Source organism: Zalophus californianus, chromosome 16 (genome assembly GCF_009762305.2).
Source record: "Zalophus californianus isolate mZalCal1 chromosome 16, mZalCal1.pri.v2, whole genome shotgun sequence".
Lineage (NCBI taxonomy): Eukaryota > Metazoa > Chordata > Mammalia > Carnivora > Otariidae > Zalophus > Zalophus californianus.
Window position 1 is genome coordinate 2267431 of NC_045610.1, and position 25015 is coordinate 2292445.

General features: G+C 60.7%; 1 protein-coding gene across 11 annotated transcripts; it reads right to left on the bottom strand.

Moving 5' to 3' along the window:
• Positions 1 to 1499: 1499 nt before the first annotated feature.
• On the bottom strand, positions 1500 to 24774 carry DLG4 (discs large MAGUK scaffold protein 4). Of its 11 annotated transcripts, none has more exons than XM_027625329.2 (22): positions 24744 to 24774; positions 24447 to 24545; positions 24156 to 24196; positions 15277 to 15441; positions 11786 to 11839; positions 11590 to 11640; positions 11260 to 11384; positions 10992 to 11161; positions 10715 to 10851; positions 10421 to 10565; positions 8138 to 8433; positions 7940 to 8042; positions 7668 to 7782; positions 6613 to 6789; positions 6362 to 6398; positions 6245 to 6272; positions 6066 to 6113; positions 5846 to 5947; positions 5363 to 5535; positions 4366 to 4475; positions 3737 to 3828; positions 1934 to 3526 (listed from the first exon to the last, which is right to left on the bottom strand). In XM_027625329.2, the coding sequence occupies exons 1-22, from the start codon at positions 24760 to 24762 to the stop codon at positions 3420 to 3422; spliced, it is 2394 nt and encodes a 797-aa protein (XP_027481130.1). In that variant the 5' UTR covers positions 24763 to 24774; the 3' UTR covers positions 1934 to 3419. The 11 variants fall into 11 exon arrangements, 10 of the variants coding, with proteins under 10 accessions (XP_027481130.1, XP_027481129.1, XP_027481132.1 ...); XM_027625328.1 differs by having other exon boundaries at positions 1936 to 3526; positions 11590 to 11649; XM_027625331.2 differs by having other exon boundaries at positions 1938 to 3526; positions 15376 to 15441.
• Positions 24775 to 25015: the final 241 nt, after the last annotated feature.

Below are 25015 nucleotides of genomic sequence, written 5' to 3' on the forward strand. Positions count from 1 at the left end.
CTTTTATTTAGAGGTGTACATTTAGAAAAAATTAAAACGCCCCGTTGGGGCGTCTGGGTGGCTCAGTTGGTTAAGTGACTGCCTTTGGCTCAGGTCATGATCCTGGAGTCCCGGGGAAAAAATAAATAAACAAAACGCCCCGTTTCCAGGTTTTATTTAACTGAAGAACAGACCACGAGGCCAATAGCAATTGCGGCCCCCACTTCCTAGCCGGGGCAGGGCTGTGCGCCGAGGACTTTGTGGGCGCCGCGCCTTTATTCCCCGCGGCACTCCAGCGAGGTCGGCGGTTGTTCCCATTTTGAGCTCGAGAAGCCGAGGCGCACACAAGGCTCACACAAGCTGGGCTCTGAGCCCGGCCACAGCGCGGCCACCGCTCGTCCTCACCGCGCTGCGCCGCCCGCCCGGCTCTCCAGCGCCCCCTGCCGCGCCTTCGCGCCAACGTGCAGGGCAGCCCCGCCGCGCGCCACCGGCTTTGCAGGGCACTTTCTCTCAGACCCACGAACCGCTCACTTCTCTGACCCCTCTCCTCTCCGTTTCCTTCCCCCCCGGCCCGCTCCACCCCAGTGACCTCCTTGTGTCCTCCGGCACCCCCAGCTGCTTCCCCCCTCGCCCTTCCTCGCACTCTCCACCTGGCACACCGGCCGCCCCGCCATTCCTCACCCTGCGGGCCCCTAACTCAAGTGCTGCTCCAAGGGGGCGCCTCCCTGAGCACCCCGTCTACACCAGCAAAGACGCGCACCGCACCGCACGGCCGCTGTCTTTGCTGGCTAGGACCGTCATCATTTTTGGGATCTGCATTCCTTCACTTCCTGTGGCCTGCAGTCCCCACTGCGAGGACCCCAGGGTCCCGGAGGGCCAAGATATTGCACTTGCAGCATTTCAAAGGCTGCTTGGCACCCAGGGAGAGCCAAATAAGTCCTTGTTGAAAGAAATCGAGGGGGAGTGAAGAAGAGGAGCCAGGATTGGAACCCCAGTCTGCTTGGGAATCCAGTGCGCCTATCCACTCAAACATACGGCCTCCTTAACCGGCCAGGGAAGAGCTCTTTATAGATTTGGAAGAACACACCACAAACTGCCAAAGCGCTTCCCTCCGAGGAGTATGTGGAATGAGATGGGGAGGGAACTTCTTTTTTTTTTTTTTAACCATATGCATTTCTATATTTATTTGAATTTTTATAAGGTACATGTATTCCTTTCAGAATCTAAGAAGTGATGCATGCAGAATTAGGTGATTCTACCCCTTCTCAGTGAACTCTCCTTAACCCCTTAGAGCCAGAGACGTTACCTTGCACACACCTTCCTCAGCTCACAGATCTCTCCCTCCGGCCGATGGTAGAGAACATCAGCACAGCCTCAAACCATCTGCTCCTACGCAGAACCAAGCTAAAAGAAGGATTATTTGAGAAACGTCCTTGGAAGCAGTGCTTCTGCACCCAGCAAGACATCAGAGTCACCTGGGAGGTTTCCTGAAACGTAGACCCCTGGGGGCCTACCGCCAGGATTCAGTAGGCTGGGTTGTTTAGAGCCCGGCACATTAGTTTGTGTGCGGCAATCCACGGACAGGACCACTGGTTTCAGTGACACCCTGCTAGAGATCTCTAGCACGCTCCTTGGATCAGCTTAGGCCCTGGGGTGGACCTTCTGCATCCAGCTCTCAACTTCTGCACTGTTCCGGGCTTAACCATCTCAACTCTTAGTGCCCTCCACCTCAGCCTCCCCGACTGGGGCCCCTGAATCAGAGGGAGCCAGCAATGGCTCAGGGATGCTGCAGCTGAGGTCTTCCCGGCAGGGGCCTATCAAGCATATGAACAGTGGCAGGAGAAAAGCCAAGAACCGATACCCTACACAGGAGCACCTGAGAAGCTTCAGCGAGGCTTAGGGTCAGGAAAATCTGACTCCCTAGAAGAACCAGAGCTTTTTTGCTCCTTTGTAAGAAAGAACTAGGTAATGGGCCATTTCCTTTTTTGCCCTGTCTACCAGGAAGCTCAGAGAGCATACTTCTCCTCATAGCCACTGCATCTGGTGTTTTTTTGTTTTGTTGTTGTTGTTGTTGTTGTTGTTTTAATCTTCAGTATCGAGGTTCCATTCTCCTACCCTGATTATTGGCAAAGCTGCTTTAAATCTATCTATAGAGATGAGACATAAAGAAATCCAGTAACGGCACTTCTTATCAACCAATCTCTGTAAACCTCACTGACAAGAGCCCAGCTCTGTCCACAACTCTACGAACCTGAACCAAGAAAGTTTCTTCTACCTTCTCCTTTCGAGAGCGTCATGCTGCCCCAGACGGCCCAGAGGAGGGATCAGGGCTGGGCCAAGTTTGCAGGGACCCTGTACCGGTCTGGCCTCTTTCTGGGTCAGTGACTGTGGACAGTGCCTCCGGCCCTTCCCAGGCCCATACCTCACTACTGACTCAGGAGCCCTGGTTTCAGGTTCCCTCCGAGACTCCTTTCAGGGCACGCCCCCCTCTCTGGGCCGGTGTGAAGAGGGCTCTGGCTACCAGGCCCATCCCTCCGCGCTCCCACCCTGACTCCCTCCTCACCCACACCCCCAATAACCAGGCCACACACCAGGTTTCAAGTATCTGTCTCTTCCTTTCACTCTCTCAAAAGAAAAAAATAAATAAATTGCAGAAGGCGGCAGCATTTCCAGTCTTCCCCTGGCTCCCGGATGCCCAACCCCCAACCCCTGCCCCCCCCTCCCTCCCACGCTCCCACTCCCTAGACCCATCCCTCCCCTTTCCCCCCCAAAAAAAATAATAAAATAAAATAAAAAATAAATCCCAGGAAAAAAAAAAAAAGCCACAGTTAGACCTTCCACTCATGCAAACCAGCAAAGGAAAAAGGTGGGGGGCATGTGGAAGGCAGGGGGCCCACAGCAGGGTCCCCCCACTTATCCCCCCAAAAAACCACCTTGGAGAAGAAAAAAAAATGGGAAAAAATAAATGCTAAACCAAGGGACCTGGGGAGTTCTGACGGGGGCAGGGGGGCCCCAGGCCTTGCCTCAGGAGAGAGAGGAGGCCTGTGGCCCTGCGTCCCTGCATTGGGGTGCTCCTTGAGGGGGCCCTGACTTCTGGAATGTGTGTGGGAGAAGATAGGGGAGGGCAGGTGGCCCCCGCTGGGCTTGTGTGTGCGGTGGGGGTGGGCAGGGGCTCAGGTCCTCAGGAGCATGGGCTCGGGACCAGGAGCCCGGCTCCCCACCCCAGACCCCAGGTTCCTGGGGTCCCGGAGCCCAGTTCTGGGGTGCGGGGATACATGCAGGGGAGTGTCCCCCCTCCAGGGCTGGATCCAGTTAGAAAGGAAATAAATAAGAAGGGACGGGAGGGAGGCTGGGGGCGCGAAGGGCTTGGGCAATTCAGTCCAGACCAAGGGGCCCGCATGAGGGAGGCGGGGCGAGTCCAGGCCACGCCAGGGCAGGAGTCAGAGTCTCTCTCGGGCCGGGACCCAGATGTAGGGGCCTGAGAGGTCCTCGATGACACGCTTCACCTTGTGGTAGATCTCCTCAAAGCTGTCGCCCTCCACGATGGCTGGGGGTGGGGGGAGCGGGCAGTGAGGCCGGATGCCCTCCAAAGAGAATGGCGCGGGCCCAGAGCACGGGGTACCTCTGCCTCAGACTCCAGGCCATGAGCTGCGGGGCCGCACCCACCCAACGAGGGCCTCTTTCCAATCCATCCACCGGGCGCAGCCCCTCGGCAGAACCTGAGTGGGCGGGCGGCGGGGGGCCACGGCGGTCTCACCTGAGAAGCACTCTGTGAATTCCTGCTCCAGCTTGGTGGCTCTGTCGAAGGCTTTGCGGGCTTGCTCCTCTGTGATCCGCTTATTGATCTCTCTGTGGACAGCGAGAGAGAGGCGCACCTGAGCATGGGTCCCGCCCCGCCTGTTACCTCCTCCGTCCAGGTGGCCCATGTGGTCACCGCTATGTTCTCATTTGGAACACGTAGCAGAAAACACAATTCCCGATATCCTCCAGGGTCGCGATGACCACCCCCCACCCCGTGACCCACCCCAGCCGGGTGTGGCCGCTCCGGGGACCTCTCCAGAGCCTCATCCTTCCGGCCTTCAGCCCTGGTGAAGGCACCCAGACTCTAACTAACTCCCGACGGCCCGAAGGCCCTGGCTCGTCCCAGCAGGTGTATGCCCCAGGGGCTGCTGGGAGTTGCAGTCCTACTCAGCCGAAGGCTGGAGAGCAAGGGAAAGGCCTGGGACTCCCTGCATCCTCTGGGCTCCAGCTCCCGGGGCAGACGCCCCTCGAGGGCTGCCGGAGCTGCTGTCCCAGGTTCTGAGGGGAGAGTTCAGCAGAGGCCTTCTGAGGCCCGGGGCCACGGGTGTGGGGGGCTGAGGGGAGGCCCCCCGGGACCATACTCACAGCACATTCTCCAGGGAGCGGGGGCGGATGAAGATGGCGATAGGGTGCAGGTGGGCCGCCTGCAGCCGCCGCACGGCATTGGCCGAGACATCGAGGATGCAGTGCTTCCCCTGGGGGCAGGCAGGGTGGGCGGAGGGGGACCGGCAGGTGGCGGGCAGGACAGACAAGAGGTACCGGACAGGGCACGGGACGTGGAAAAGTGGGGGGTGGGAGGTTGGCCAAAGGGGCAGCGACAGGGATGTGAGAAGACAGGTGAGCAGGGAGTCAAGGTGGGAAAGGAACACAGACAGAGGGAGAGACAGAGAGAAAAAGGAAGGGGCAGACGGGGAGCAGCGGCACAGGAGGAGGGGGTGGGAGGGAGCGAGGGAGGGGTGCGGGACAGGCAGGGTGGGGGCCCACAAGACGGGGCAGAGCGAGGCCAGAGGGGCGGCCGTGGGCAAAGAGGGGGTGTGCAGGGCAGGAGGAGGAGGGGAAGGGGAAAGGAGAGAGGAAGGAGGATGGGGGGCAGACAGAGGACGGACAGATGGAAGAAACAAGGAGAGACAGGTGGGAGAGAGGAGAGGCAGATGGAGAAAGGAGCCATGGCGGGAGAGAGGGCGGGGGGGGGGGGAGGCGGCCGAGGAGCAGGAGCGGGGGGGTGCAGACCCCGGAACGGGCCAAGGCAAAGGGCCGCAGGGGAGCGGGACAGAGGGAGGGACCACGTTGGGGAGGCCAAGGCACCAAGGGCAAGGCCGGTGGAAGAGAGGAGAACCGGGGCACGGAGGAGGGGAGGGGAGAGGAGGGGACAGATGGCGGCAGGGAGTTTGGGGTCAAGCGAGGGAGGGCGGCCGGGGGAGCAGGCGGCCAGACAGAGTCGCCCAAGAGGAGAAGGAGGCCGAGGAGGGAGTGGAGACCCAGCAGGGAAAGAGACAGAGAGAGAGAGAGTTAGAGAGAGCTGGGGAAGGCCGTGGGCTGGGGAGAGGGGCGGAGGACGAAGCCGGGCGCCCGCAGGTCCTACCTGCTCGGCCACCTCCCGCACGGACTGGACGCTCGTCCCGTAGAGGTGGCTGTTGTACTGGCCGGCCTCAATGAACTTGTGCGCCTGGATGTCCTTCTCCATCTTCTCTCGGGAGGACACGAAGTGGTAGTCCCGGCCGTCTATCTCGTACTCCCGCTTGGGCCGCGTTGTATCTGCCAGGAAGTCACCCCCCCCAGGATCGAACCGCCGTCCCTCCAGGGGAAAGCCTGGTCCTTCGTGGAAGGCGGCTGCTGGGGAGACCAGGACTGCCGCCCCCAGCCCTCCTCCCCCTCCCCGCGGCCCCCCGCCCCGGTCCCCGACCTGGAAGGGAGCATGAGGGCGGCTGAGAAGCACCCCTGCTCTGAGAACGCCGGTGTCCTCCGGCACCCCAGCCCCTGCGGGCCCTCTCTGCCTGAGGTCCGGCTGGGCCCCGCCCCCGCCGCCCTTCCCCGCCCCCGGGGGGGCCCCCCCCCAGGCACTCACGGGGAACACAGGATCCAAACTTGTCCGGGAACTCGGAGAGCAGGTCATCATTGGCTCGGTCCTTGGTGGGCCCAAGGATGATGATGGGGCGAGCATAGTGCACTGAGGACAGAGAGCCAGCTCAGGCGGACCGCGGGCCGGGGAGCGCCCAAGGAGGGGGGGTAGGGGTGCCAGGGCCCCCCCCCCCCGCCCCAACCAGAGCAGCAGGGCCGGGACTTACCTTCCATCTGCGTCACCGTCTCGTAGCTCAGAACGGAGTCTTCTCGACCTAGTGGGAGGCAGGGCATCTGCGAGGGGCTCTGAGACAGGGGACTCGGGGCCCCGTGTCGCCTTCCTGAGGCTATATCAAGAGATGCTCAGGGCTCCCTCACCCCGGGCTGCCAAACTGACCCTACCTACCCTGTGATCCAGAGCTGGAGCCCCAATCCTGCGAAGAGAGAGCAGGCCACGGGGTCAGCGGAGTGCTGCCCCGGGAGGCCCCCGCTCCTCCCCCCAGCTCACTCCCCCCCCACCTACCTTGGCCTTTAACCTCGACCACTCCCGTCGTTCAACCCTGTGGGGGACATGGAGGGATGGGAGGGTTGGGAGATGGCCGGCAAGGGGCCCTGCTCCAAAGGCTCACGGGAGGGACAGTGCACGGCAGACAGACCTCCAAGGAGTCAGAGGGCAAGCCCGCGCCCTCGAGGCTCCCCCCGCAACCACCACCTCCCGGACCTCTGGGACCTGAGCACCTGCGGCAGGAGGGCTGCAGACCCCGGGAGCCTCACCGCCGTTTGCTGGGGATGAAGCCGATGTCATCGGTCTCGCTGTCGGAGTGGACCCGCCGCGCCTGCCACCACTCCTCATCGCTGGCGTCGATCACATGCAGCACGTCCCCGAAGCGGAAGCTCAGGGCCTGGCTCAGGAAGCCGCAGTCCTTGGTCTTGTCATAGTCAAACAGGGCCCTGGAGGGCGGGTGGGCGGGCAGCGGTCAGAGAGCGCACCCGGGCCCCCAGACCAGGGGTGTGCAGCCGAGCGCGGGGGCTGGCGGCCCTCCGACGGGGGGCGGGGGCGGACTGCGAGGGACCCACAAACTGCGTGAGGACAGCGGTCCACAGCTCGCGTGTGCGGGACAGCCACAGGGGTGAGAGAAAAAGACCAAATTCCTGTCAGGCCGAGGGAAGGAGGACCACGGAGGCAGCCACGGGACTAAAGGGGAGACATTCTGGGACCCGCCTGTGGGTGCCGGGGAGCCCACTGGCGGCCAGCGGGGAGGGGAGGGCCGAGCCAGACCCGCCTGGATGCAGGAGTCCGAGCGGACCGGGCGCCAGGTGGCGAGCGAGGGGCACCGGTTAGCCCAGGGGCACGAGGCCACGGGGGACAGCGGGGAGCCCAGTTCGGGCGTGCGGAGTGTGAGATGCCCGTGGGACATCCCAGGGGGCAGGTCCAGAAAGCAGATGGCCAGAAATGCAGGTCCGGACCCGCGGGAAGAGGTCAGGCCAGGGCGGAGAGCGCTGAGCACCTCCGTAGAGCTGCAACAGGGGAAGGGGGTAGGCCGTGCGGGCCGCCGGAGGGCTGGGGAGCCAGGAGCCACGGCGCCCACGAGGCCCCTGCACAGCCAGCCAGTGACCTCTGCGTCCCCGAGCTGTGGAGGTCCAGGGTGACCAGGGGCCCGAAGGCAGCAGGGTACTTGGCACCGAGGCTATGTTCCAGCTGCTACGGGGTTATCTCAAACCACTAACGTATGCAGGGGAGTGGCAGGCCCGGGTGGGGAGCAGGAGGCAGGCAGGGGAGGGGGCAAGAGCTGAGAAGCAGAAGGAGCCCTGCCGGGAAGCAATCGGACCTGATGTAGAAACCCCGTTTGGGGTTGCTCCGCAGGGAGGCAGTCCCCGAGCCCAGGCTGCTGTTCATGAGCTGTTCCCGAAGGTCGTGGATCTTGGCCTCGAACCGGCTGTACTCTGCGAGAGGACAAGAAGGTTCCCGCGCCGCCCGGCCCACCGCCGCCCCCCCTCGCCGCCCCGCCCCCGCGCCCCGCTGAAGCCACCAGCTCAGGAGACAGCGATCCGAGGACCATCCTCCGCCCGCCCGCACGGTGGGGAGCCTCCGGCCTGGTACCTTCTGGTTTATACTGAGCGATGATGGTGACCGTCTGCCCCGCGTTCTTCAAGGCAATGGCAGCCTGCTCGTGGCTGGCGCTGCGGAGGTCGACACCGTTCACCTGGAGAGAGGGCAGAGGCTGAGTGGCCGCAGATGGGGACCAGGCTCTGCCCTGAGGGGAGGGAGGCGCGTGGGCGACGGCTGGCCTTCCCTCACCGAGAGGATCTGGTCCCCCTTCCGCAGCTCCCCGCTGAGGTCCGCCGGGCCGCCGGCCAGGATAAAGGAGATGAAGATGCCCTCACCATCCTCGCCACCCACAATGTTGAAGCCCAGGCCCGTGGAGCCCCGGTGGATCACGATCCGCCGCGGTTCCCGGGGCACGTCTTCCTCCCCCAGCAGGTCCTTGGCCACCGGGGAGTAGCGCCGAGGGGAAGTCGGGGTCATGGCTGTGGGGTAGTCGGTCCCCAGGTAACTGCTGTGACTAATCTCATTGTCCAGGTGCTGGGAATAAGCTGGAAGAAGACATGGAGGAGGGATGGGACCGAGCATCGTGAAGGGCAGCGCCCAGCACCCCATCTTCTCCCTAGGCAACCAGGAGAGCAGGCTCAGGGCAAGGAGACATGATTTTGCCTGATGGTAGGGCGGGGTGAAGGGGGGCGCCCCATCCCAGCAACATTGGGGGGCAGGAATTCATGTCCTGGGTGTGCCTGGGGTGGTCGAGGGGAATATGAATACCAGGCTTTGGGGGTTTTCTTTGGGTTTGTTTCTCAAATCTCTTAATCTATAAAATTCCTCTCTCTCTCTCTCTCTCCCCGTTTTCCCTTCTCTTGGGCATCCATCGGTTGGGAAAACTAGGTCATTTGTCTAATAGACTTTCCCACTTTCTATTAGGCATCTTTAGTGGTGTTAACATGTTCTTCTGTTTCTCCTGTAAAGTGGTAACTGGTTCTAGAAACTTCGTCAGACTCAAGTTCTTTTTTTGGCACAAATACTTCGTAGGCCATGCGGTAGAAATACACAGCTATGCAATGGGAGGCAAGACTATCTGGTCGTCTTAGGTGAAACCAACTGACAGGTTCAGGTGCGGTCAGCTGACCCCCCCATTATTATGCTCCCCACCAGCCTTTCACCCAAGAACTTTAGAGGCCACTGAGGACCATTGCCTGGTTCTGATATTTCACTGGGGACTGCAAAATAGGATATTCTACTTTTTTTGAGGGGGGGAGGAAAGGGCACTTATCAATAGGAATTATTCCACAGAGAACCTTTCCTCGGGGCGCCTGGCTGGCTCAGTCGGTAGAGCGTGCGACTCTTGATCTAGGGGGTGTGAGTTCGAGCCCCACATTGCATGTAGAGCCTACTAAAAAATAAATTAAAATTAAAAAATGTGTGCTTGGGTGGCTCAGTTGGTTAAGCATCTGCCTTTGGCTCAGGTCCTATCTCCAGGGTCCTGGGATGGAGTCCCACATTGGGCTCCCTGCTTGGCTTCTCTCTCTCTCTCTCTCTCTCTCTCTCTCAAATAAATAAATAAAAATGTAAGAAAAAGTAAAAATAAAAACAACTCTGCCATATCAACCATTTGGTAATTCTGAGGTGTGGTTTGTGCAGGAAAGCAAGCATAAAACAGGTCCAAGGATGCCCAATTATTCCTAAGCATCATTATGATCTCATAGACTTTCACACAGTTAATGAGTTTTGACTGACTATCCAGTAGGAGCCCCTCCTGGGTCGTTAACACCACCTGGCAATCATGGGTCTCCTCATCCCTTTCTGGGCCAAGATTTAGAATGGGCCCCTTCTCTAAGGAGCCTAGATCCACTTGGTACTATAACTACCTTTCATCACGTGAAGGAGAACTTCTGTGTTCCTAGTTTACTATGTTCTCACGTGAAAACAGAAGTTGAATTTCCTCAATGTCTTTTCCCAACATCTAGTTGAGACGAGCTTACGATTTTAGTCCCTCAATTGTTTAATACAACAAATCATATTAAAAAGTTTCCCAATACAAAACCACCTCCAGTTTTTCTGAAACAAACCCTATTATGAGACAATATTATTCCCCCCGCGACCTGCCGCTGTGTTTGGCCTACGACTGCATCACTATAAACTTCCACGTCTCTACTCAGAAGCAAAATGGGGCCTATGCTTTGCTTTTCTTATGTTACCTTCATGACCATTTGAAATGCCCTCATACGGCAAAACGTGAACTTTTTTTATCCTTTCCCTTGCTCAGAAGGAGCGTAGGAATTATCTATTCCTTGAAGATTTGAAAAAAATGAGCCACAAAACCGTCTGGGCCTTGGGCGTTCCGGGGAAGAGACTACTGACAATCTTTTCTAGGTCTTCCATGGCGACTGATTTTCCATCTATTCTCCAACCACAGAACAGGAGAGATGGTTCCTATTTGCTAGCAAGTATTGGAAGAAGAGCAGTCACCGGGGTGGCCTGGGGGTCACTGGGATGGGTCACGGGGAGCTCTGAGGGTTGGAGGGCGCTCACAGGTCGTGATGTCTGGGGGAGCGTAGCTGTCACTCAGGTAGGCATTGCTGGGCTTGGCCACCTTCAGGTAGACCACGTCATACGTGTTCTTCAGGGCTGCCACGGCGTCCTCATGCATGACGTCCTCCAGCCCCACGCTGTTGACCTGGGGCCAAGGAAGGAGAGAGCTCAGACGAGCCAGAAACAGTGCCAAGACAGACGCACCGTGGGAACGGTGATGCGGAAGGCCGGGCCTGCCCAGGGCCAGGAGGCGAGACCCAAGTGCGGGCTGGGCAGAGGGATGGGGGTCCTCACCGCTAGAATCTTGTCCCCGATCTGCAGCCTCCCATCCTTGTGGGCGGCACCCCCTTCGATGATCTTCGTCACGTAGATGCTGTTATCTCCAGGGATGTGCTGGTTCCCTACACCCCCTGCGATGCTGAAGCCAAGACCTGGATGGAGGGCAGGGCAGAGGTGGGCGCCCCGGTGCCCGGTGGCTGGGGAGCAGGCCTCGGGGCGGGGGCCAGTTGGGGTGGACGGGGGGGGGGGGGGGGGGGGGGCGGGGCGGGGAGAGACATGACTAGCTTACTACCTTTAGGGCCCTTGATGAGCTTGATCTCCATGAGTTTCTCAGCTGGGGGCTTCCGGCGCATGACATAGAGGCGGACAATGGAGCCCGCCTCCTTGAGGGCCTCTACTGCAGCCGAGTGGGTCACCTCCCGAACGTCCACTTCATTTACAAACAAGATGCTATCGTTGACCCTGGGGGCAGCGAGGTGGGCCTGAGCCAGGGGCTTCGTGCTGCCCTGGCCCTCCCTTTCCAGGGAACCGGCACCCTACCCTCTGTCTCCTCTCCCCACCTGAGGCGGCCATCCTGGGCCGCAGCCCCGCCAGGAATGATCTTGGTGATGAAGATGGATGGGTCGTCTCCAATGTGTGGGTTGTCGGTACCACCTGCGATGCTGAAGCCCAGACCTGAGTTGCCCTGGGCAGAAGGAGGGAAGGAGTGTCAGCCCTCCTCTCGCTGCCTGCTCCGGGCAAGGTGACTGTGGAGGGGGGTGGGGCTGGGGAGCCGTGATCAGAGCGGGAAGGGGCCAGGCTAAGAGGCCGGCCACCTACCACACACAGGCACGGAAAGAGGCACTGACAGGGAGGCGCGCGGGCGACCTCGGAGTGGGGAGCCGGCTCACCCTTTCCAATGTGATCTCCTCGTATTCCATTTCCCCCTCCGTCCCGTTCACCTGCAACTCCAGCACGGGCCAGAAACACAGAAACAGTGAGACAGACATCCCCACCTGAGACCAGGCCCCCACCCTGTGCTGGGGCCCAGGCCCTCCCTCTCTCCCTCCTTCCTTCGCCGATGGCCCCAAAATCTAAACAACTCACATATCCCGGGGCTTCTAGGGTGTCTGTGTTGACAATCACAGGAGGAGAGTTGGCCTGTGAAGCGGAAAGGGGATGAAGAGCTGCCTGAGGCTGGGCTCAAGAAGAAGCCCGTCGTCCTCAGGGGGTCCCACCAGCCTGGCCACCCTTCCAGCCTCTTAACCGAGCCCGCTCCTGAAGCCTCCAAGGACCCAGCTCAACCTCCATCACAAACATACACGCACCTGTGCCAGGCCCTACCTCTGCCCGGCCCAGGCCCCCTGCACGTGGAAGGAGGTGTCTGAGAAAGCGGGGAGGGAGGGAGAGACAGCCAGATGGGGGAGCAGCAGATGGTAAAGAGTGGGGGGAGGGCAGGCGAAGGGGGGAGCTTCTCACCGGATGTAACACCTCAGGATGCCACTGCCTTACGCACTACACAGATACACCCCAGTGCTTCTATGTCCACCAGGTCCTGCCCCCCACACCCGGCCCCCCATCCCTGTCCCCGTCGGCCTACCTACACCCAGAAACCTTGACAACCCTCCCTCAGATCTGCCCCTCACCTTCACACACATTTGTCCCAAACCCTGGGGCCCCCCGAATCCGGGGTTCCCCCAGCTGCAGGCCCCTCCCTCCCTCTCCCCCACCCGCCGGCCAATCCGCCCCTTCCTCTGAGGACTCTGTTGCCTAGCAACGATATCTAAGCCCAGCCAAGGCCTGGGGAGACCCACCTCCAGAAGGCCCTGTCGCCAGGACAACGGGAGGGGGGAGAGGGGCGTGGCCTAGGGGCGACCAGACTCCCGAAGGCAGAAGAGATCCGCTAGCCCCGCCTCTCCTGCCCTGGGCCCCGCCCCCCGATGGCCCGGCGAGAGCGGTCCAGGCTGAAGACGTTGGTGGGCGCAGCGCATCCTGGATAGCCCCTTTGGCCCTCCCCTACGCCCCTCACCCTACGCAGGGCACAGGACGTCAGGAAGGGGGAGTGGTGAAAGACATCCGGGTCCTATCTTCTCATCTACTCCCCCCACCCCACTTCATTCAGTAAAGGGTTAAAGTGGGGCGTGCCCAGGTCCTGACGTCAGTCGCCTCGACGCCGCAGGGTCTCTAGACTCTGGGGCGGGGCCAGCTTTCGGCCGGTCCTAGGGGCTTCCCCAGTCGCCAGGGCAACCGAAGCCCCGTTTCCATGGCAATGGGGGAGGCGGCCAAGAGCGTCCTTCCGGGGTCCCCCACCTATCTCCTCCTTAAACAAATATTTATTTGGAGCCTACCAAGCGCAAGGCACTCATCCCGGATTCCCCAGACTCTTCGATTTCCCCCTCCGAAAGGGCCCCTCCTCCCTCCTAGTGCTGTTTCGCAACACTACCCGTTACATCTCAACTCTGTCACAGATTTCATTTCGTACCCATAAACCTATTAACACCACCAACCTCCGACCCTTCAAACCTCAGCAAACGCTGTTATCCAACCAATGGCCACTGACTGCCGAAATCGCATCCACGTGGCCGTTCTCCATCCCACAGCCAATCCTCAATCCCCACCCCACCCTCAGCCCAGAGCCTCCTTCCCCGGGAGCCTCCTCCTCAACTACCTTCACATGCTTCCCATCCCTCTCTCTACAGCATCCCACACCCTCCACCCGTATCCCTGTCCTACCTTACAGTTTCCACCTTCTGACCCAGCCTTGGTCCTCATCCTCAGCCCCTGTCCTGTCCGGGCCCCCCACTCCGGCCCCGTCCCCCCTCAGCGTCCATCCTAAGTTCTGACTTCCTAGAGATCAGCACCACCCTCCCTAACCCCGCTTCAAACCCGCCAGATTCTATCCCCAAATCACGGTCGTTCGTTCTCAATTCCACCCTCCCCCATCTCCTCTGCTAATCGAGGCTTCTCTTGTCCCCCAGCTCAGGCCTGGTCCCCAGACGCTGCCTGGCGGGCTCAGGGCCTCCAGCACTCTCCCCTCCGTTTCCCTTGCTTCCAGAGCCCCGATCCCAACACTCACTAGCCTGAGCCCACTACCACCTTGCACACACCTCCCTCGCCCATGTCTCCTCTCCTCTCCAGGGACTTCATGGCCCCATCCTACCAACAGCATGTCCAGTCGGCCTTCCTCCTCCCCCTGGTCCACAGGACGGACACTCCATGCTGTCTGCTCTCCTCCAGGGCCTTACTTCTCTTCCCCTCCATCAGCTCTTCCTGGGTCCTGACTTCACAGCCTTGCCCGGTCTGTCCCTGGCCCTGGGGCCTCTGACCCTTTCGTGGTCCTCGATTTTGCTCCAGCCCAGAGAATGGTCTTCCCTTCCCTCGGAACCGCTCTTCCTCACCCCGGAACGTACCGCTGCCCCCTCCCTGCCTCCTCATCCCCCGGCTCAGAAACCTCCTCCAGGTCTCCTCTGGGGAAATGTCAGCAGCCTCCCCCCTTCCCAGGGCATCCCCCAGGATTCTGGAATCCCACCCCTGCCTGTCACAGCCTGCCTGGGGTCTCCCTTCCTCCCCATCGTGTGCCCCCCCCCCCAGGAAAGGAGACGGAAGGGGAGCACAGTGGGCAGGAGAGGGGAGGTCTCAGAAACAGGTCTCCCTGGGACGGGAGATGGAAAACACAGTGCGAGCACAGAGGGGGAGGGGAAGGAAACAGGTAGTGGCCATAATGGGAGGACAGGAGGGGCCCGAAGAAGAAACGCACGGTGGGGGGAGGACGAGAGAGAGAGAGAGAGAGAGAGAGAGAGAGAGAGAGAGAGAGAGAGAGAGAGAGAGAGGTGTGGCCAGAAAGCAGAGAAGGGAGGAGGAGGGAAGGGTAGCTGCGAGAGGGAGAGCCTGCGGGCCCCCGACTAGGAGGGCTGAGCAGCGCGGAGGGCCCGAGCTGGGGCTCGGGGAGGGAGCAGGAGAGAGCGTGGGAGGAAGAGAGAGACAGCATCCAGAATCACAGCCAGCCAGCGGGAGGGCAAGGCGGGGAGGAGGGGAGCAGAGGCTGGCGCCGGGGACCGAGGCAGAAAGGCCCCAGGACTGGGAGTCTCCGACCAGACAGATGGAAAGGACTGGAGACGTGGGGACACGGAGAGCCAGGCCCAGAGGCCCGACGTGGGGGGGGAGGGGGACAAGGGGCTAGAGCAAACGAGGGCAGCAGGAGCTGGGAACAGAGCTCAGGACACAGAAAACGGAAACGGAGGTGGGGGTGTGAAGGAATGAAGAGGGCCTGGCGTGGGGAGCATGCTGGGGCTGCGCCATCTCAGCACACGTGCGTGCAGGCACGCGCGCGTGCGCGCACACACACGCAAGCACACACACCCAGGCTTTAAGCTCCACACCCACTCCCACTTGTCTGGCCTCTGCGTCTCCTCGGTGGGAACGAGGTGTCTCCGGCCCCGCCCCCAGCGCCCCCTCCCCAGGCCCCAGGGGCCCAAGGCCCAGGCGCCCCGTCCCAGCCTCCTCCCGCCTATGGCTCTCGCCCTACCGGCCCGTGGGGGTGGTTGCCGCTCCGAGGCTCCGCGGGCCGCACTGGGGAGGGGGCCGCCTGAGTCTCCTACCTTGAGGGGGGAGAGGTGGGCGTGGCCCACGACCCCGTGGACGGCCTCGAGGTGGGACAAGTTCCTCTCCGCCACGTGCACCAGCTCGGGGGCGTTTACCTGGTTGGGGAGGTGGGCCGGGCTGTGCTCCAGAGGGGGCGTGTCTTCATCTTGGTAGCGGTATTTCTGGGGATGGGGACGGAGGCGTCACTGCGGCCGGCCCAGGGCCTCGGGCTCCAGGCTGTCCGCCCGGCCGCCTCCTCTCCACCCCCCCCCCCCAACCCGCCCGCCCGCCAGTGCAGGGCGGAAGGCCCCGGGGCCAGACCAGTTCCTCCCCTCCCTCTCCTCCAGCCCCAGTGGCTCCCCACCCTCCACCCTCCCCCAGCCCCTCTCCCGCTTAGGCCGCCACCTCCCGGCTCGTCCCAAATCATCTCAGCCCCTCCCCCAACGCCCCACGTCCCAGGCCCCGGCCTTCCACCCGGCACACCCCCTCCTCCGGCCTCCTTTTCTCCCGCCCCGCCCGGGGCCTTCAGCTTCAAGCCCCTGTCACATCATCGCCGGCCCTCTGACGCTCTGCACCCCCATTCTCCATGCCCATCCCCAACTTCTCTGCTTCCCTCGTCCTCACCCCACTCCCCATGTTTGCAAGCTCCCTCCTCCATACTCCCCCTGCAGCACCCCCCCATCCTATCTCACTCCCACCCCACCCTCCCGGCCTCAGTCTCCCCACCGCAGCCTCTACCCCAAGAGCGACCGGCTCTCCAGCACTAGCATGCCAGAGGCAGGGACCGCAGTTAGGCCCGGCCCTTCGACTGGCAGGTACTTGGCATCAGCCCCCCAGGCAGGACAAAGCTGAACTCGTCCAGCTCTTCTTCCACTGGCCCCGGTGGTTCCCAAGTGGTCCGCAAAGGGGCCCCAGGGCGTCTGGCCCCTTCCCTACAAACGCCCACAGCCCAGCCAGCTAATCGGGTATACTAGAAGGGGACAGAGAAGGAAGGGGGAGCAAGGGAGGCAGCAGGCCTCAGGAGGGGGGCAGGGATGGGGGTCGGTTCCGGGGTGGCTGACTGGGGAAGGGGGTAGAGCGCTGAGTCTCAGATTCCATTCCCAGTCTCCCTCTGGCTTTTAGGGGTGCGAGACCCAACATGACCCCTGACTCCCTTCCCAACTAACCACCAGCCATCTCACTGGGCCTCCTATGCTAGCCTGACAAGGACACCAGTAAATGAGATTAACTGGGGCCAGAGAGAGAGGAAAAGGGAGGCTGGAGACAGCAGTGAAGGGCCTCCCACACCGGCCTCTGCCCTCACACTACTCCCCTCCTCAGGAGCCAGTCCCCACAGAAGCAGACCCTCCCAAACTGCAAGTTCAGGGAAGGAGGAGGAGATTACTAAAGGCAGAGCTCCCTCAAGAGACTAGAGAAGACAGAAGACACCCCCCCCACACACACACACACCACCACCACCGGACACATAGGTAAAGAGAGAAGGTAGAAATCCCCTCTCAAAAAAGCATCCGAGAAGCTGAGTCCCCCAACATTGGGAGGGCAACAGTTGCGAGACCCAACTGGAGGAAGCTTATCAAGGTCAACGCCCGATGCCAGAGTAGGATTCTGAAAATTCGGAGGATGTAACCCAAGTTTGGCTGTAGTTAAGGGGGCAGCAAGAGAACGGGTGGGAAATGGGGCTGGTGACATGAAGCCTCTCCCGCCCAGGACAGAGGGATGAGGGGCAAGAAGGGCCTCTAAGAGGGAAAACGGGGGCTCATCAAGATACACTGTTTCAAGACCATGGGCGCAAAAAGTAGAGAAGAAGGAAGTGTGGGGGCGAGAATAACCTAAACAGTCCCCCCCGCAAAAGGCTGGGCCATCTTGGATAACAGAATCCCATGACCTGAAAGAGGTTGTTCACTCCACACCCTGAAACGGTGGTCTGCAGCCTGGACAGCTCCCCAGAACTGGGGGTCCAGGGGGGAGGGAAGGAAGCAGCTCCCCTCTCTACTTCCCAAGAGTCCCATACCCTAGGTGGTCATGAGGCAGGGCCCAGGGTGGCAGCTTCTGGTTTCTCCCAGTCCTGGGGAGGGTTCAAACCCACTGACCCTCCATCTTCAGCCCACCTCACAGAGAAAAGTCCCTGAATCTGATGAAGCAATGTCAGGGTGCAAAGAAAGAAAATGGAATCGCAGACATTCATCGTTTATTCTAGAGAGGAAATGAAGGTAAATTTTTATCACAGTAAGACTGCAGACACTTCTCCCTGCCCCACCCCCACGGGGGGGGGGGGACTGTCTAGTTCTAAGGAAAAGACTCCCCGCATTAGAAGACAATGTGAGGGAAATGGGGCACAAGGGAAGGGTACCAAAGTTCCCAGAATGTGGCTGAAGGAGGTTAGGGCCTATGTTCAGTCCTGGGAAATTTTCAGAGAACTATACATGTAGTAAGGGGAGGTGGGGCAGGAACAGTCTGGAGGGGTGGGGGTGGGGGAGAGTCATTCCCAAACTGTGAACTGGGAGGTGGGGGTCCGGGTCAGCACCTCTCGGTCCCAGATTACAGGACAGGAGGATGCCTTCTTTTACCCTACTGGGGCTCTGGGCCCGAACGGCCACAGCTCAGATGCCACTGGGACCAAGTCTGAACCCCCAATACGTTAGGGCATAGGCAAGTAAAAGGCCTGGGGATCGCTGTTGTTCCTTCCCCCTTGGCCCTCTCATCACTGAGCCCCAGCTGCACAGAACGACCTGGAACGAGGCTTGCACCCCCAAAAGAGGGGTGTGAGTGAAAGTGGGGATGTTGATAAGAGGGGCGACCCCCTGCGCCTGTCCGCGAGACACTGCAACCCAGAGACCCCGCGCCAAGCAGAAGGAAGAGCGACAGCACTTGAAGCTTGCACCCTGAGATTTGGGGAGTCCGGGAAGAGGGGAGCGGGGCCGGAGCCCGTACCGCGGCACGTACCACGCAGAGACACATGGAGGCGAATCTGTTCCGAGCCGACATGGAGAAGGGGAGGGGGATTGAGGGGAGGGGGCGGGTGGGAGAGCAAGGGTCCCAGGGTTGGGGGAGGGGGAGGGGCAGAGGGGCGGGGGCTGCGGCGGACGCGGCGACTGGAGGCTGCGGCCGGAGGGGGGGGGGACGGCGCCTGCGCAGTGCGGGAGAGCGTCACGATGGGAGCGAGGGGGTGAGGGGAGACCCTCTTAGCCATCAACTTCCCAGGTTCCAGCAGTTTCTTTGTGGACTCCACCTTCCACCGCATACTCCTATTCCGACCCCTCTACAGATTTACCGATTTACGGCTGTAGTTCTCACCTAATCTCCTGCCCCTAAAATCACCAGGCCCCTAACTACTCCCCCAAACCTCGCTGGACCACTCATCTCCACCGGACTCCCAAGGTGCGGGAAGGAAGAAGCACTTCTCTCTCACTGCAGAGGGACCCCCCCCCCTCAACAAAGGACCTAAAATGCCTCCCACAAGCCCCTCCCCAAAGATCGTTAATGCGGACAGCATCCCCTCAGATGCCAAGACATCTCCTATTCTAATAAGCAGTCCGGCCCCACCTGATAGCCAGGCAGTGCTTTTCCAGCGTCCCCTCAAATTAAACTGCCCTTTAAGTCATCCCGTTTAAAATCATATCCCCTAATCCGCCCACAGAGACCTTGAAATTAGTGCAAATATCACCCTTGCTCTAATGTAAAACACCCAAATAAGCAGTCTTCAAATTCGTTTGGGGTCCCCTGTCCAAATCCCTGCATCTAATGAGATACTCCTGATTTTCCAGTAGGCCCGCCGCGGGTACCACCAGCTGGCTGGCTCAGTGGAAAGAGCATGCAACTCTTGATCGTGGAGTCGTGAGTTCAAGCCCCAGATTGGGAGTAAAGATTACATAAATAAATAAACTTAAAAAAAGAAAAGCTTAAAATATAGATATATATATATATATCACCAGACCCCAATTTCTGGAGTACTTAATGTATCTTAAAGCTGACCGTCGAAATTCAATTGCAGTCTTTTCAATCTACTCCCAAACCTTTAAACTGAGAAATACTTCCCGATCCCTTTTCTTCACTCCTCAAGTTCATACATGACTCCTTTTTCTGGCTGCCCTTCCTACATCTCACCATCACCTTCAGGAATCTGAATTCCGACTTTGTTAGAAGAGTGCTCCCAAATATAACTATCTCCCCCACATCCAAGCCTCAAAAAATATTCACCTAAAGTAAGATCTGGCCTGCAACTGGCAGTGACCCACAAATCTTCCAAGAACACCTCAAAACGACTGCCTCTGAGGTTTGCATTTTCCCCTAAACAACTGACCCTGAAAGCATCTCTCCCAAATGCTCTCCCATTAAACGCCCACCTTCCCAGCTCTTAGAGCCCAGTGAGCAGCCTCCTCAAATTTGCCTCTCGGACATCTCTATAATGCCCACACAGGGCAGAGAGGACGGACTGCCCTAGAACCTCGCCTATGTCCCTCCCTTCCCTTCCCGTTGATCGGAATCTGATGGGTGCGCCCCCAAGATGACCCCTAATGCCCTAGTTTCATATCTGGATGGAATGCTCGGATCCTCAGAGGGAGCCCAAGCGGAAAGGAGCTGAACTCGAAATTCCTTCTAGAATAGAAATGCACAGGCCCTGGTTCTCCACCAGTGGGCGCTGTGGCCCCTTAAGACCCTCCCCCATCCCCCATTTCCTTTTTCCCTCCATTTTCCGTTTCCCTGTTGCCTGGCAACGCAGCAATCAAGGACTTTGCTGTCGCCTAGCAACCGTCTCCCTGGAACAGAGAGCTGAGGTAGGAGGTTGTGCTCTGATGAAATGTGAACAGGCCTCCATCTTAGGAAAACTGAGACGTCAGATCGCCCAACCCTCGGATTCTCCTTCCCAAAGACCCGCCGCACCCCGCAGTTCCTTAAACAGGCCCCCCAAGCCCCGTCTCCTCTCGGCACATGGGACCACGCCACGCCCCTGCCGGGTCAGACCCGCCCTCACTTCGGGCAGGTTACCCGGCCCTCAGGCCCCGCCCCTTCCCGAGGGTTGCTGCCCGCCTCCCTCGATAGAGTAAGCCAGACCCCACCCACCTGCCTCCAGGAGACCACGCCCCCGTCCACTTCCCGCCCATTCGCTCCCCCGGCCTCGCCCACACGGTCCCTCCGCCACGCCCCTGTCCGCCAATGAACGAGGCCGCTGGACACCCTGCCCCGCCCCCGACATCTCGGCTGGGCCCAATAAGGACCACCCGGAGGGTTTAACCGCTTCGCCTCCGGGGCTCCAGCCCAATACCCCCGGTCTTTCCCCGCTCTCCCCCCTCCCCCACCTGTTCTGCTCCGCCCTCCGACACCCTCGCCCGGCCCTCAAGTCCGCCACGCAACTTCAGTCGTCGCCAGCTGCCATGGCAACGGCGACAGCAGCGCGGGGAGAAGGGGGAGGGCCGGGGGCGGAGTGGGAGAAAGAGATTCTCAGAGACAGACACGGGCAGAGACCCCGGCGCGGAGTAAGCCTAAGTGATCGCTCGGAAGGCAAGAGTTAGCGCAAAGCACAGGGCCTGGCGCAGGGTAGGCCTTCCATAAGTGTTCCCTAAATTACTGCGGCAGGAATCTAAATATAGGCAATGAAAGATGGAGGACACCCAAACGGGGCCGGGGAGCTCAACGACCGCAAAGCCTGAGCACCCCCCTACCCCACCCAGCATGTTGGGGGCGGGGGGCGCTGCGGGGGGAGAGGGGGAGGGGGAAACAAGTGCCTCGTGCCCCCTGCTGGCTCCTCCTGGGCTACCCTCCGCTGCCCTGGATAGAGAGGAACCACAACTCCCAACAGCCCCACGGACAGCAACCCTCTTACACCGAGGGCTCTTATGCCTCAAGGCCTTATGGGAGTTGGAGTCCTCGTCCTCCCGAGACTGACAAGTTTTCCGGCCAAGGAATGTGGCAAGCCTGGGTCTCCTCCACGCCTCTGTAAAACCCCAAATGCATGACTGATCCTCTCTGCGCAAGGCTCCTTCCCTCGGGGATGCTCACCCTGGGCTCCATCGAAGAAGTAGGAGTCTGGATGGAAGACGAATAAGCTCCCCCTCCCAGAAGAAGCCCCTCACCCTCGCTGACACATGTGTGTTCACATGTTGGAAGCAGAGCCCACACGTTCCAGCTGGCTTTCTGGGTACACCTGAACACAGGGGACCACAGCCAGGGAATCTAAGGCTGAGGGGCGGGCTAAGGGCAGGAGACAGGGGAAGCAAAGGATCAGACAGACATTAAGGACACCAGGCCAGAGTAAGTGAGGCACAAAAATCCCCTGAAACTCCAGGGAATGGGGAAAGCAGCAGCATGGGAGAAAGCCTGGAGCCCACAGAACTGGCGGGGGGCGGGGGGGGGGGGGGAGACAAGCAAGTAGCTCTGGGGAGGGTGTGGGGACTCAGGACCTGAAGGTCCTCGAGCTCCAGTCTCTTGCATCCATTGCTCACACGTGCACGATGCATGTGTACACACATGTGTGAGTTTGTGGCAGGGAACATGTGTGTCCTCAGCTCCCTCCCCTGAGAAGCTGCAGTTCCCACTAAATATAACCCCCTCCCCAGCCTGTGACTCACCCGGACCCCGCCTCCCCGGCCCCCACTTCCTGTCCCACCCCCCAACCCCCAGCTGCCTGCCACCCGCCCAAGCCTCCCTCCACACACCAAGGCATCCAGCTTGCCAGTCCCAGAGTCTCACAGCCAAGACCTAGGTATTCTGCATCCCACCAGGAGCTCGCCTGTGCTCCCCATCCAAGATGTGCCCTTTCCAAGGCTCCAACCAAAGGGACACCCTCGTCCCGTCCTCGACCGCTGCCAGCCCTGCCTTCCTCCAACTCCTTTCCACCCAGGGTAACCTGAAATCCAGGTGTCCTCCCCCACCTTGATCCCAAGAGTCAGGGGTAAGAGGAACATTCCCCTCCATCTGCTCTTCTCCCTCTTCCTCAACAAGGGGTGGATACAGTGTGGGAGGAGACAGGGATAGTGAGCACCTGCCTGGGCCACCCCCAAATTCTGCACCACCCACCTGGTCCCCCTCCTCAAATCCCCCGTCTCCCGAAAGCGCTCCTCCTCCTCCTCCTCAGGGTCTGGCAACCTCCGCTGCTGCAAGCTTCTCCCTCCCATGGGAGTACCCCAAACCCTCACCTCACCTGGTCCATTCCCTCAGGTGATCCTGTGTCAGGCCCTAACCCTCTGACAACTCCCAACAGTCCCCATTCTATAAGACCGAATCCTAAATGACCAGCTCCCTGTAATTGAGCATACCCCCAAACGTCTCTACCACGAGATGCCTGTTCTATAGGTTGAAGGCCCACCCCTTCTCTGCCCGCTGACACCCCCAGACCAGTCAGGCACTCACAACCAATAACCGTCTACCCCCATGCCAAGAGCCCCCTGACATTGGACAAGACACCTAGGAGCCAGTTTGTCCCCCAGGAGGGTAGAGGACCCCCCTCACACCGTCCACCTTCTAATGTACAAGACCAAGACTCCCCTGTGAGCCAGGCTTCTGCTTAAATAAGTCTCCCTCAAACATCGTTGGTGAACCCCAAAACCCATTAGCCCCCCCCACACCACAAAACAGCCCAAATTTTCCATTTCTGTACAGGTACAAAGGGCTCACTCCAGGGGGCACCTGTGGCCAAACCCAGCATTATCTCAGATGTGAACCCCAAAACTAAATCATGACCCCCAAATACATCTTCTGATGCTGTCACTCCACGGCCCCCAGCCAGAGATGAGGCCTGCCTGACCCCTCCCCACAAACTCATGCCCTCCTCCCAGTGTATAGCCCCCCCATCATGCTTACCTTGGTTGTCACTATACAGAGACAGTCCATGTTGGGGGGGCTGGCCGCGGCGGCGGGTAAGGGGCTCTGACTTCATCGGAGTTTCGTTCCTCCCCTCCGTGGGTTCTCACCCCTCCCCCCTCCGCACCCCACTTTTGCAGGGGGGGCCAGGATGGGGGGAGGGGTGAGAGGGGAAAGAGGGGGTTGGAGAAGGGAAGGGGAGGGGAGCGTGGGAGGGAGGGGAAGGGGGCCCTAAAAGGGGGTCCCCAATGGAGGGGAGGGGGCTTGGGGAGCACACCCCGATTCTCAGGAGGGGCGGGGGCACCGGGGGCTGGCAGCCCCGGAGTTCGGGGGCTGGGGCATGAGCTGGGGTGGGGGAGGGGAACTGGATTTCGGGGAGCCCCGGGGTAGGGGAGGGTCTTGCCTAACGGCCAGGGGCTAGGGGCCGTGGCGGGGGGAGTGGGGTGGGGGGGTCGGAGGCGGCAGCGGCCGAGGGAGCCGTGGAGCCGAGGAGGGAAGGGGAGAGAGGAGGAGAGAGGAAGCAGGGGGAGGGAGGGAGGGAGCGAGGAGCGCGGATGGGGGGGGTGCCTTGGCCGAGTTAACTGCTTCGGTGCTGGCAGGAACCCGGATAACGGGAGAGGAGGGAAGTGCAGCAGCAGAGGGCCCCTGAGGCAAAGATGGAGGCCTGGCCAGGCACCAGCACACGGAACAGAGACCAGGAGGACGGCTTCAGTTTCTCAGGGCAGCGAGCACCCCGTAGTGGGGCCGGGAGCACCCATACTCCTTTCAGTACTGGGTGGGGGGGCTGGCAGGGGGCAGGGCCTGAGGGAGGGGGGGCTGGCAGGAGGGGATCCCTGGGCGGGGGGGGTGGGGGGGCGAGTTCTCCCTCAGGAAGCCTGAAAAGTAATTCGGGCCTGGACTCTTTAGTGCCTGAAACTGGGGCCCAGGAAAGGGGGGGGGAAGCAGGAGGAAGAAGGGGCTACAGGACGGGGCGAGGGGGGGGAGGGGAGGAGGAGACTCAGGAGTTTGTCCCCAGGGCCCCCAAGTCGTCAATGTGAGCTCAGCCGTCCAGCCCTGCCTGCCCGCTCCCTGAGGAAGCGGCCCCACCTCACCCCCTTACCTGGCTCTCCGAGATGGAAGCCTCATAAAAGTCCAGGATGTCTGTCACCAGAACAGAGCTGAGTTACCCTCCCCCACCCCTGCCGCCCTGGCCACCCCTGCCACCATCTCGCCTCCTGGTGCCTGGTAAGGGAGGAGCTCCTCCAGCCAGGACGGCTGGATCCTCATGGAGGACGGTCGGGGCGACTGACCCCTGGTTGGACTCCTGCTTGCCCCCAAGTTCGCTCACGGCCCTGGCAGGCCCAGGCCAGCCCTTTCCACCACTGCCCCTCAGAAAATTGGGGCTACTCACCCAGCAAGGCCTGGAAGAGGTCACTGTGCAGCACGGTGAGGAGAGGGGGTGCCCATCGCAACAGTGGGGGGGCCAGGAGCCAGAGGGCTGAGCGGGGAGCTGGTGAAATGCAAGTGAGGGAGGAGGGGGTCAAGGAAGAGACAGGGGGACCAGCACATTCATCTTCCCCAGCCTGTGCCCTCTCGCCCCAGAGTCTACGGGAAGGTTCAGGAGAAGGGTCCCCCGAATCCCAGCCCCCAGCCCACCCCCCTCCGCTCAGCCCCCAGGCCTTTCCTCCACGGGGCTCTCGAGTTTCACCTCTGGGTCTCTCGGACATCTCTCCCCTCTGACTTTAATCTCCCTAATCCGCAGGATTGGAGCTGAGCTGCCTCCCCACCCAGTTCTAGCCGTTAGCTGAAGTGGGCAGTCCCATCCTCCCCTGGCTCCTCGCACGCTGGCCTCTCTCCCCAAAGCCAGGGGTGAGTTTGCCACACTTCCCAGAGGAACTGGGGACGGGGGCCACCCCCAAGGAGGCCCCTGCAGCCCCGAAGGAAAGGCAGGTGAGCCCAGATCTCTCCTCCTGGTGTGTC

Excerpts from the sequence above, each read along its gene's own strand:
- DLG4 (XM_027625328.1), bottom strand. Across the intron at positions 11,840-15,276 it reads CCCACCTCTCCCCCCTCAAG|GCCAACTCTCCTCCTGTGAT; the intron begins GTAGGAGACTCA and ends TCCGCTTCACAG. Across the intron at positions 5,948-6,065 it reads GACGGTGACGCAGATGGAAG|TGCACTATGCTCGCCCCATC; the intron begins GTAAGTCCCGGC and ends CTCTGTCCTCAG.